We start from the raw sequence: 12,309 nt of genomic DNA on the forward strand, positions 1-12,309 counted from the left end.
CCTCACATCTGAAAGGTGTCCACACTTCCTGAAAAATAGCTGTTGAATCCTAGCATCTAATTAGCTAACTAGCCTGATATATCAGCCTAGTTCCAGCTTGGGTTTTCTGAAAGTGTTGTTTTGTGTGATAATGCCATCAATTTTCCAAGAACTGAAAGAGATTGTAAGGAAAAACATCCCTCAGTAGATATTTCCATGTACTTGGCAGCTCATTCCCTAGTCATGACTTATAAGGAATGGATTTTTAAAACATGTAGGGAAGCCAGCTAACAGGAATCCATCCATAAATATGAATTTACATTACAAGACCCATGGATGCTCTTAAACTTGAGCCTCAGTATAAGAAGGATTCATGCTTGAAAAGAAAAGTATTTCAGGAGCAAGGTAAGATCTTAAAGTAATAACACTTGGTCTTTGGATTATCTACTGTCTGGCTCCGTATTAATTAGCTGATGCATAGTAGTTGAAGGAGGTGTCAGCATAAGAATGTCTGAAGCTTCCCCCCTTTCTTAGCAAAGTATGGAAAGTGGGGAATGCTTTTTGTAGTAGGAGGTTTGCAGTGTTGGAGCCTTGTTGGCTGAGGTCAGACAGACAAGTTTGTTTTGTGTTTTGGTAGGTTCAGCTATGAGAGGAAACTCTGAAACTTTTGAAACTTTTGATTGAAAACTGGAGCTGAGCTTCTAGCTGTCTGCAGAATGTTTCAGTACAACTGGCTTTGTAGTCTAGCAAATAACTACTATATATTGGTTGGTTCAATAGGTCTTGAAATATGTGCTTGCTACTTGTTCCACTTCGCAATTATATAAGCAGAACCTAGAGCAGGGAGTACATCTCTTGTGCAGGCATAAAGTTTTCACTCCTACTTCAATTTTGGGGTTGTATAATGTAGCCTGCCTGGGTCAAAGAACTATTCTGGGGACATGTATATGTGTAATGGGGACTTCTAGAAGGCTAGAAGCAGTGCTAGAGCAGAAGTCTGCTCAGAGTCAGATCTTGTTTTCCCTGAGGAGCTCTGTTTTGGTATTTACTTCATGTACTTGCATTTATCAATACTGACTGCTACCAGATAATAGTGATTTAAGTGCTGTAATCTTAGCCTATGGGCACTTTGTGAACTGTAGCATGATATTCAAACTACCTTTGCATTGTGTGCTGGCAATGACCTTTTGCTAGCTCTGAGCATTTATTTATATCAATTGAAAGGCTAGGTATCCTATCTTTCTCTTGCTTCGTGAACTTTATTTTCAGGATTTTGGGTGAGGATGGGTTTTCAGGTTTTGTTTGGCTTTTTTGTTGTTGTTGTTGTTGTTGTTAATTCCCTGACAACCTGAGGATGGACTTTTTTCCTAAAACACAAGCAGACTGAGTTGGGGTTGACATAGGAAACTGCTTTCCTTCCAGGATAACAATTCTGTTCCATATGTCTTGTGAGAGTGGCTGAAACATCCACAAAGCAGAGCCATTCCAGGAACCAACAAGCAGCAGAAATAGCAAAGCTCAGTGGTGTACACAGAACACCTTTTGGGTGCTTGTTGGTAGTTTGAAATAGGGGAGGATGGTAAAGCATCTCAGTGCATTTGTCAGGACTGCAAAATAGAACAAGGTACTGCTTGTGCTTCCCATGTAGTAGTTACTGGGGGAGGAACAGTTTGAGGAAAGGTATTTGAGAGTCTGTACCTGGACTATGAGACTGTTAGAATGTGGATGCTGCTGGCATTATAGACTTTAAAAGCAGAATTTTGAAACTAGCCACAACTTAAAAGGAATGCTAGTGTGGTTTTACTGTCCCCTTTGCTATGCACGTGTCCTTCACACGAGAGGCACACATTAAGTGAGGATTGTGGTAACACTGTCTTCTCCAATGCTTCTTTGTAGGATCCTGAGGGCCAAAGGTTCCTCCAAGTGATGGGACCTTGCATTGTTGATTTTTCAAGTCATTTGTACAAAGAAACAGTGAGACAGGGTCTAGAAAACCAGCTCTTGGCTTTGCTCCTGAAAGCCATCTTACTACAAAGTGATGTGTTGCTCTCACTTCTGAGTTTCTGGGAATAAAAAGCAATTACTGATGCAAGATTAGAAAGGATTTGAGCTGTAATAAAGTTTAATACTATGAAGAAACTTCATAATATTGTGTTGTTCTTTTTGTTTTTTAACCTGATCCCTCTGCCTTTCTTTAGCAGTGAAGGAGACTGCCTCTGAGAACGATCTCTATGGGAGACTTTTTATAAACAGAGTTTTCCACATCACTGCAGATAAGATGTTTGAAATCCTCTTCACCAATTCTCACTTCATGCAGAGGTTTCTCAATGCCAGGAGTATAGTAGGTAATGTACTCTTCTTCCTTCTGTCTGTGTTGCAATTTACCTTGAGAATTTAAACCTCTGAGAAATGTTAAAGAGAACAGAGTTGAATTTTGTTCCTCCTGCTTTAAAAGAATTTTGAAGCTCTATATTTTCTCTGTGAAAGCAGACATTGAAAGCTAGCTTGTTTCTGTAGATCAATGATGTTTCTGAATAAAAACTTTATTTAATGCTGTTTTTAAAAAAACAAAAAACAAAAAACCACCACCAACAACCATCACTTGATGCCTGAATTTTGAGCAAGATATTAAAATGTTGCATTCTGTGGGGGTATTTCTGATTCCGTTATGTCCCAGAAATAGTGAAATATGTAGAGCTAGTGCACAGATGAAATTATTGCAGCCTCCTAAACGGCACTTGCAGGCTTTAATTTTCCGGATGAGTAAGCTTTATTCATTGAGATAATAAGGTAAGAAAACTAAGTTAAAAGGGTAATATTTATTCAGTATTAGCTTGGAAGGCAAAGTTGCAAAAGCTTTTGAATATCACTAAGTGAATCTATTCAACTTTTAAGCAGATGGGAAATAGCACGTTTTCACTTACTTGCTTACTCTTCTCTGCACCCTTGAGTTTCTTTCAGTAGACTCAGATTCAGCTACTTACTACCTCACTTTTTGCTCAGTTAGTGAACTAGTTTTCCCTTTTCCTGGGGAAAAAAAAAAAAGAACCCAACTGCTTGGAGTCTGTTTTTTCTCTCTGCACTGTTCTGCAGTTTAAGATATGCCAGGGCAGAGATGATGCCATTCAGGCAACCTGCATGTGAGATTTAGCATTATTTGTCATTTAGATGCTGTGTCAACTCCTTGGAATAGAGATTCCAGCGGCAATCAGTTGAGGACTTTGACGTACACTGTGACAATTAACAATCCACTCTGTGGGAAGTTTACGACTGCAACTGAAAAGCAGGTACCTGTCTGTGTGTCTGTTTGATGCCATTTAAAGCAGGGGAGAGCTGTACAGTCTGTCAGATCTGACCATGGGCTGGAGTTCATTGAGCTGAATCTGGATCTCCAATTCAAACACGGCATCTCAGAAACTGTTTTTCCATCCCTTTTGCTATTACTGAGTAAGTGCTGATGAAATCAAAGGGGCTTTTGAATTTCAGCATGGCTGAACTTCTACTGAAAACTCTGGGGAGAGTAGTATTGACCGCTTGTATGAATTAGAGCAGTCTGAAAAAAATGAAACAAAGTGCTTTCAAGTGTCCAGTTCTGGGCTCCCCAGTACAAGAGAGGGCGGTGCTACTGGGAAGTGTTCAGTAAAGAGCTAGAAGATAAAGGATTGGAATATTAATTCTATGAGAAAAAGGCTGATAGGGCTGGGATTGGTCAGCCTTTGGAAGGGAAGGCTTAGACAGAATCTTACTGATGTACATAAATACCTGAGGGAAGAGTGGTAAGAAGATGGAGCCAGGTTCTTTTCAGTGGTGCCCAGTGCCAAACCAAAAAGCACTGGACACAAACTGGAATACAAGAGGTTCCTTTTGAACATCAGGAAGCAGTCTTTTTACTGTTACCAGGCACTGACATGTGTTTCTTAAAGAGGTTAGAGTCTCCTTCCTTGGGGATCTTCAGAAGCTGCATGGACATAGTCCTGGTGTACCTGGCTTGAGCAGATGGCTTGGACCAGATCTAACCTTAATATTTCTGTGACTGTGGTTTGGGAAAGACCTCATAACTCAATCCTAAAGGACTGTGGTTAAGAGTCGGTGGTCAGTCTTGCATTTGGTATTTGAAATCTTGGAGAAGAGGAAAAGCAGGGAAGAGGAATGGTGTACTACTACCTCCTGCGCTGGCTCTGGCTGGAGACGTCCCACCTCCACTACTCTTACCATTCATATATATATTCTTACCATTAATTGACTTTCGTCATGGTTGTTCAGTCTTTTTACCTATTCCAGTTCACTTGGAGTTGGCTGATCCAACCTAAGCAGTTTGGTTTGAAACTAAAAAACCAATAAATAATCTGACTCCATGTGTATAGAATATACCTATCCATTTCTGTTATCTCTTCTGGTAGGTCCTGCACAAGCAGAGCCAGAAAGGTCAGTCTTATCAGGTGGATGCTGAGGTGCTGACCCACGATGTCCCCTACCATGATTATTTCTACACTGTGAACCGATACTACATCAGCCGCACGTCCAGTCACAAATGTCGATTACGGTGAGCCTGAGAGGTGTGCAGTGGGAGGGGAGGGAGCAGGTTGCTGAAATGTGCTCACCAAAAGATCTGCCTGCAGCACAGGAAAGGTTTGCTTTCTATTGAAGTTGGAAATTTCTTTTTGGGGGAAAAAAACAAAACAAAACAAAAAAAAACAAGCGTGGTTTATCTCCTGTCAGATGTCTACTGTACTTGGATCTGATTAATTCAGTGAGACATGAACTCTTACACTGATACAGAACTCATCTCCAGGGCTGTGGGCTGGTCCTGCCCAGCCGTACGTTTTCAAATGCAGTCATGAAAGGGTGATAAATTAGAACTATGCCAGATGTTTTGTAACAAAGTTTCTGAGATAGCCTTGCTAAAAGCCTGCAGGGGAGGATGATATTACAAGGTGAAGAAGCATACTCATTGTCACAGAGAGGCTATTCAAGCAGATCAGGCTTTGCTGTTACCATCAGGGTGGATGGAGGAGTCTTAATACACTTCCTTCTCTTCTCCTGTTTGTTGAAAACACTTGAAGTGGTGAAGTTACTTGTCCACTGCATTTGTGTGACAGACTATGTAATCTTTGATAGTTTTTCTTCAAGTCTTTTTATCTCAAACTTCATCAGAACATAAGGTAAGGAAAGGTAAGCAAGCCTAATTTTCCTTCTGACTTATCTTGGGCTATAAAAGTATTGAAGACTCCCTCCCTCACTAGGTGGAAAAAGGAGAAGTCCTTGAACAGCCACTCTAAATGACTGAGTGAATCATTACTCCTTTTTGATGGCTGTATTTGTTTTACTGAGACAAGACAACACTAGGATAACTGCAAAAGCCAGGGTTTGACTACAGTCTTTGTTGCATGCTTTTATGGAACAGAACGTGCATGCTGGTATTACGGCTGGCTTTATACTGTTTGAAGTGGCTCAAAAATTAATTGAGATGTGCTGTTTTATTAGAGTAGGAGCTTGGCATGCATATGCTGATTGGGATGATTATGTGAAACAGTTGGAGAGAAGTGTGCATTCCAGTAAGGTTAGTGTTCTTGATTTTAATAAATAAAGATTGTGGACTATCATTTTGCGCCTTTATCTTTATGAAAAGCTTTGGGATTCATTCAGTTGTTAGAACCTTGCGGAGGGCTGCTTCTAGTTGAGTATCTTTCCATTGTAGAAGCGCTATTGACTAGCATAACCTGAGAAACACAAGATAGGAATGCCATTTCCTCTCTGTGCTTCCTTAGAGACAATTTATCTACTCAAGGTACGTTCTTAGTACTGGATGCATAGTTGGTAGTGATGAGTTTCACATGTTACATTGCTGTGCCCCACGTATTATACCATGAGTGCGCATACAGAGTAAAAAGCAGGACTTTGTAAGGCTATTTTAAATGCTTGTTAAAACCAGAACAGTTCACAGAAGGGAAATTCCCTGTTCCTCTGAGCCTGAAGAGAAAACAATTTCTTTCCAGATCCTGGAAAGATCAGATCTCCTGAGGCTTTAACTGGATATGTTGTCTTTGTGTGCATCTGTTTCTTGCATCAGTTCAGTATAAGAGCTGCTCAGCTAGAAAGTTAAGGCAATTCCAGTTGGTATTTCAGGCTGTGGAGGTAAGCTGGAGGCTTCCCTCTGATAAGAGATTTCTACTGTCACTATGCTGTCCTAACACGGCACTATTGTTTTTCCTTTTTTTTTCTTTTTTTTTTTTTTCTTCCTTTCTTCACTGTTGCATTCTGTTTATTAGGGTTTCTGCAGAAGTAAAGTACAAAAAGCAGCCTTGGGGCCTTGTCAAATCTGTAATTGAGAAGAACACCTGGGGAGGGATACAGGAGAACTTCAAACAACTTGGTGAGGCATTTTCTTCTTCTACTGAAGTAAGGAGGCTACCTTTTTTCCTTTGCGTGTTTTCATGTACGTCAAACTTGATTCCTTAAATAATGGTTTGAAAGGAAGGCAGCACTCAGAAGAATCTCCTGTCCTCAATATACTTTTCAATTCTGGAGTGTGTAAAAATAAATAAATCAATAATCCTGGTAGCCAAGAACTCCTGTACACCTTGTCAGCAATTGCTTTCTGGAGGACACATGAGGAACGAGAGAAAAGCTGTTACTCTCAACTGCGTGCCCCTGTCTTTAACACAAGTATTTCCTTGCTTATGGGTATGAGAAGAGTAGTGGCACTTGGCAGGCTCCTTGGCTATGTCTGTTAACAGCCTGGTCAGCTCTGGCTGCTGGCTTGCAGTCTAACACAATTCCTGGTTTCAGTCTAACAGTGTCTTGAAGTGTTCTTCCAACTACTGCTTAATATGTCATTAAACAATCCTGCATAGACTGCACCTACATCATATTTGAAAAGCATACGAGTGCCATATAGCAATGAGGACAGACAGTGTAGGCTAGGGTGTGGTAGATGTGCTTTTTCTTCTCGTTACCACCACAGATACGTCACTTGCAATGTAAGTGCTAGGCTTTTCAACATTCTTTTTCAAAGTTCAGGAACCTTATTTTTCCACTACAGAATCAGAACTGCTAATGGAGGAGTATGCAATTAATCAGTCCATAGAAGACTCTGGAAAATTAGTTGCCCTGAGACGAAGACGACGCACTTTACACCGGAGTCTGGCAGAATCACTTCCCAAACGCTCTTCCCAGCACTCCTCTGGTGACATGGGGCTAGAGTCCCAGGGTAGCATCATAGGTAGGAATTCTTACGTTTGTTACTTTCAGTAAGGTGTGTTCCAGAAAGTTTTAACTTTTATAATAATGCAAGATTAGTGCTTGTGCATATGCTGCTCTCATCTTTATCTAATTGGTGTGACAGAAAATGTGTAGACTGTTCAGCCTTGCATAAAACAGACCAAGAACAGACACAGTCACTATTATGTTGTTACACGTCATGAAATCAAACTTAATCCTACCTTCTGTCTTATGAGAATGGATTGAAATTCTAAAATGTCGCACTGTACCTGCATAGTATTGAAAATGAGATGGAATGAGAAATGTAATCTGAATTTTGCTAAGTTGCTGAAAAATTGCTATGCATAATTTCTTCAAGTTGCACACCCAAGTCATTAGATGATTAAATATTGATCACCTCTTGATCCTATCACTTCATACTTACATTTTTTGGTAATGTTAAAGAGTCCATTTCCTGTCTTTTCCTGTAACTTCTGGGTCACTGAAACATTTCTTGGAATACTTTTGCCACTAAGGGTGACAGACTTAGCCTCTGTATTGTACAGGCATTTACATTATTAGCTACACTTAAAGAGATGAGGAACATCCGGTTCACTAATGTTTACCAGAGAATGGTGGATTTCATAACACAAGTTGAACTGTAAACTGAAGCAGGAGCAAATGCCCTTCCCTAAAGGGGAAAGACAATACTGAATGTTGCAGCAAGAGAGCATTTGGTTCAACAGCAGACATGGTGGCCTCTTTCCTCAGGTGAGATTACTTCCTGAAAGCTTAATTTTGCCACTCCTGCTCCACCTTTCAAGATGATTGTGTGTCTCAGTGCATGCTGCAACATGTTTGACATATGTCCCTCATTTAGAACAGGAAATGTCAATGTAAGGAACTGTTCAGGAGATCAGCTTAATTAGCTTAAAAATCCACCTGCTTACATAAATAGGTGACTGCTACTCAGCTTGGAGAGGACACACACACTTCCTGTCCCCATTAGCTTTAGGTAACCGTTGTCTGACAGCCAGTCTTCTCAAGAAGAGTCATCAGGTCAATAGATAAATGTAGCTGGCCCAGACTAGGCAAGTTGCAGGAGAATTTGATTTAGCATTACTTGGCAAAAAGACTAATACGGCCAGGAGAACAACTAGAGGAGAGCCATGTTGCAGACCATCTCTACTAATGTGTGTGACTAGGGGTGTATGTGCTGAATGACAGCAATGGGTGGACTGTAGCATTCTCAGGCTATCTGGGTTTGATGTTAACCTATCCTAGAGCTGTTCTCTGCAGCATACTGAAGTGAGGGAATCCTCTTCGTAATAAAAGAGCCTGTCTAGCTGACTTGTCTGAGATGGCTACAGAAGTGACTAGGTGCATCAAGTGCATTCTGGAGAGTCTCTTGTGCACCCAAGTGATCTGCTATGTCACACTACTCTGTATAAAATTCTGAGCACTGATGTGTATATGCAGACATGTGTCAGAAATGTTCTTCAGTACTTTTTAACCACCTTCTCTTCCATGCCCTATAGGAAGGAAAAGAGATGCTATTAGTAGGACCACTACCATCATTGTAGTAATGAGTGTCTTGTAAGTACTTACTTGCATTAAAACTTGGCTTAACTCGAGCTTATCCTGGTTTTGATTTGCCTGTACCTACCTCACCTGCATGTTGATGTTCCATGTAGCCATGACTTGACTGATCCTAACCTATAAGGACTGTAAATACAGGAGCTTGTGGGTAGAAGAGAGGGGTGGATTGATTTCAGAAAGGACATGCAAAATTAAAATGCTGATTTGTCAAACTGGCCTACTTTTCAGGTCTCTGTATGTCTGAGCCTACAAAAAATTTTTAGAATTTATTCATTCCTACCTCTGAAAGGTCCAAGAGGAGGCACTATTGTCACTTCCTACAGGTTGCATTACACAACTTAAAGCTAATTGCTAAGAATTATTTAGATAAGTTTTTACTTTCAGTATAGCGCTGTTATTTTTTATAGAGCAGTTATTTTTGCCCCAGAAGGATTTTCTTTTCCTAGTTGTTTGTAGCACTGTAACAGTAATATCAACTTTGACTTCATGTTTCTGGTCTCTACAGTTTGCTGCTCTTGGTTTTGCTCAATATAACACTGTTTCTCAAGCTGTCAAAGATAGAGCATGCAGCTCAGTCCCTCTATCACGTCCAGCTTCAGGAAGAGAGCTCTTTGAAGTAAGTTGAATTCTTAGCTCTCATTCTTCCTCAGTTTATTGCAGAATCTGATAGAAAGAAATTTCAAACAGTGAATCTTGGTGGTGAGTTTTCAAAAGCTGCTGTGACTTGTTACTTTTCTGTAGTCTATGCTGATATCTAGTGACATCTCTGATTGCATTGTCCTTGTTAAAGAAAAAATGTTTTTCTTTGGTTTTTTTTTTGGGGGGGGGGAGTGTTAACCTTAGCTTGCATTTATCACATTCTTGTGACTCATCTTCTGTGAATATCATATTGCTGAACATTGAACTGAATTACTTGCTTCATCCTGTGTGAAGCCAGCATGATCTCAAATATATTGTTAAAGATTCACTTAGCTTCTTAGCTTCTGCTTTTCTGCGAAATTCCCTCTCCCCTTCTAACTTCGTGTTAGATGGCTTTTATTTTCAAGCACATGGAATAGGCTTAGATGTTGCTGCTTGTTATTTATTTGCTTATACTACGTGCATAAATTATTTCCTGGTCTTGAGCATGGAGACAGGGTAGTGATCTCCCATTGCAAAGATCTCAGAACTGATATGAGTAACTTCTTTCATAGAAAGATTTGCAGGCATTATGTGAGCACATCTGTTTCTGGTGATTGTTGTCTGCAAAGGGCTGAGGCAGTATCTTCAAGTAAAAAGGAACTGAAAATCAACTGCTGACACCTTTTCTGCAACTTTTAGAAAAATGGTTTTGTTTTTTTTTTTTTAGCAATGTCACAGTAATGGTAACAGAGCAATTCTTTTTGGATAGGAAGGTACAGAGGTGCTTGTTTCATGTTTCTGATGCGATCTCAATCTCTTCCAGCATATCCCCAGAAATGGGATCGAAAGAGGAGATCCCTCAATATGATAAGGAACAGGTTAAACACGTGAAGGGAGTACTAAGAGACTCAATTGAAATGCTTGAGCAGGTAAGTCTGCCCAGCTTTCCTTGTGATACTCACTTTTTCAACAGCTCAAGTTTTTTCCTTTTATGCCAGAATAGCTTTTGTTTTAATGTTTTCTGATACTAACTGAAGTCTGTGCCTCCTTGGCCTCAATTTTGTCCTGTGCTTGAATTTGGTGTGAAGGAAATGTTCATGTTTCTGATGGGTCTGTCTTTGGACTAAAATTAAATGTTCATATCAATTTTCTTAAACCTGTAAAGTGCCTTTATTGATGAGGTCTGTTGAAGCAGTTCTGAATCATGACAAAGCAAGATTGGAATTATTCAAAACAGATAATCTTTTCTCAAGTCTCAGAACGTAACTACTTGCTCACCTCATCACTGGGTTTCTTCATGCAGGCTAGTCTGAGCTTTTCCATCCCACTGTTGGTGAGAGCTTTTGTTTAATCTTGGTATCAGAGAGCCATGTAAACCTTCAGTGAAATGTTTCTAAATAAATTCTCCAGACTATATATTTCTGAGAGGCTCCATAGCCATGGAGTTAATCCTTTCTGCCAATGACTTGCATTTCCAGGCTCTTCTTGTACTACAAACATTGTATAAAACAGCAGATAAGTTGTGGGGTGAGCATTGCTGTGAGTCTCTGGTCCTGAAGTTCAAGACAGCTTTTAAACCCCTTGGCTGAAATTGCAGTTCAGCAAGTGAAGGACAGTAAATGCGTACATTGTTTGTATTTACAGCCTGTGAATATTCTGGTTTTCAGTTCTTTTAATAAATCTTAAAATGTGGCAGAAGAAATTATTAGATTAGGAAAGCTGTGGAGGAGTTCACATGTACCTCTATCCATCAGCAGTTGGCTCTGTGTTCTCCCACACAATACAGGAGAGTAGAGAAAAACACTTTTTTTTTTTTTCTATTTCTTGTTTAGACATGTCTCTGCACACAAAATTGCTATAACTCTGTTAACCCTTTTGATCACAGCTTCAAACGCTTCCAGTGCTGAAGCACTGAAGAAGTGAATTTCCTGGTTTCCTTGCCCTTTGGGGTTCTTTGCCTGCTACCCAGACAGTTCCAAATTCTGAAGCATTACCCTTTTGAATGCAGGCGTGGAGTGAAAACCTCTAAAAGATGGAGTGAGATCTCGGCCATCTATTTCATCCCAAATAACATGTTGGGAAGTTGTGACACATTACTGTTCGGTTACATTATTTCCTTGGAGGTGTCAGTAATCTAATTGCAGCAAAATGCACTGGGAGGGCTGGGTATGAAAATATGAAAGTTGATGTTCCATGAACATCATCTGTGACTAAAAATGAGTGGGGCAGATTATTTTCCATGCTATTGTCTAGTGGGATGTTAAGATTTATCACGTGGTACTGTTAGTAATTATAAACTGCACACAGCATGGCTGTTAAGAAAGCACACTACAGCAGCTCTTAAGCTCTTTATAGGAAGAGGGAGGAGGAAATCACATGGAATCCTTAAAAGGAAAGAAGCAGGGAGACATGAATTTAGCAATACTCCTGACCCTTGCAGCAGACTTAACACATTGTGCTCCCCAATTATTTCTTTTCACAGCTCAAGCTCTCCCTTTCCATGCTCCAAAGAAGCTTTGATCACTTGAACAAGACACAGAGCAGCAAGACTGAGAGTTAATGCCCACGGCAGGTTGCGAGTCAGGACCTCAGAAGAGAAGATGTGTGTTTAAGGACTTGTGGAGTAGGGACTGTAACCATCTTTGGACTCTTTTTTTTTCTATTTTGGCTCAAAAGCTTCATGGAATAAAGGTTTCTAGAAGAAGTAAGTGGGGCTCTGCGCTCCTGTAGCTCGGTGATTGGCCTTCACTGCCAGCCCTGTGCTCAAAGCAAGATCTGTGGGTAGCAGACATTCAGAAGGCAGCTGCGCTGCTGGTTACTGGAGGAGAGGGAAGGTCCTCAGCAGTGCTGCCTTTGTGCTGGAGGAGTCCTAGTGGTGTCAGCCTGAGCCACGGCCAACCAGAAGTGCTT

At 40.4% G+C, this 12,309-nt stretch overlaps 1 protein-coding gene across 1 annotated transcript in view; it reads left to right on the plus strand.

The window, feature by feature from the left end:
• GRAMD1C (GRAM domain containing 1C) overlaps window positions 1–11,959 on the plus strand; it is a gene marked incomplete at both ends in the record, with an annotated part of 50,758 nt that extends 38,799 nt beyond the window's left edge. Inside the window, 9 exon segments of the mRNA XM_079549591.1 lie at window positions 2,178–2,324; window positions 3,148–3,266; window positions 4,380–4,522; window positions 6,249–6,352; window positions 7,022–7,201; window positions 8,718–8,775; window positions 9,284–9,394; window positions 10,223–10,328; window positions 11,882–11,959. Of these exon segments, the coding sequence (XP_079405717.1) occupies window positions 2,178–2,324; window positions 3,148–3,266; window positions 4,380–4,522; window positions 6,249–6,352; window positions 7,022–7,201; window positions 8,718–8,775; window positions 9,284–9,394; window positions 10,223–10,328; window positions 11,882–11,959 (1,046 nt within the window).
• Between the last annotated feature and the right edge of the window lie 350 nt (window positions 11,960–12,309).

Source organism: Tetrao urogallus, assembly GCF_951394365.1.
Source record: "Tetrao urogallus genome assembly, chromosome: 1".
Taxonomy (NCBI): Eukaryota; Metazoa; Chordata; class Aves; order Galliformes; family Phasianidae; genus Tetrao; species Tetrao urogallus.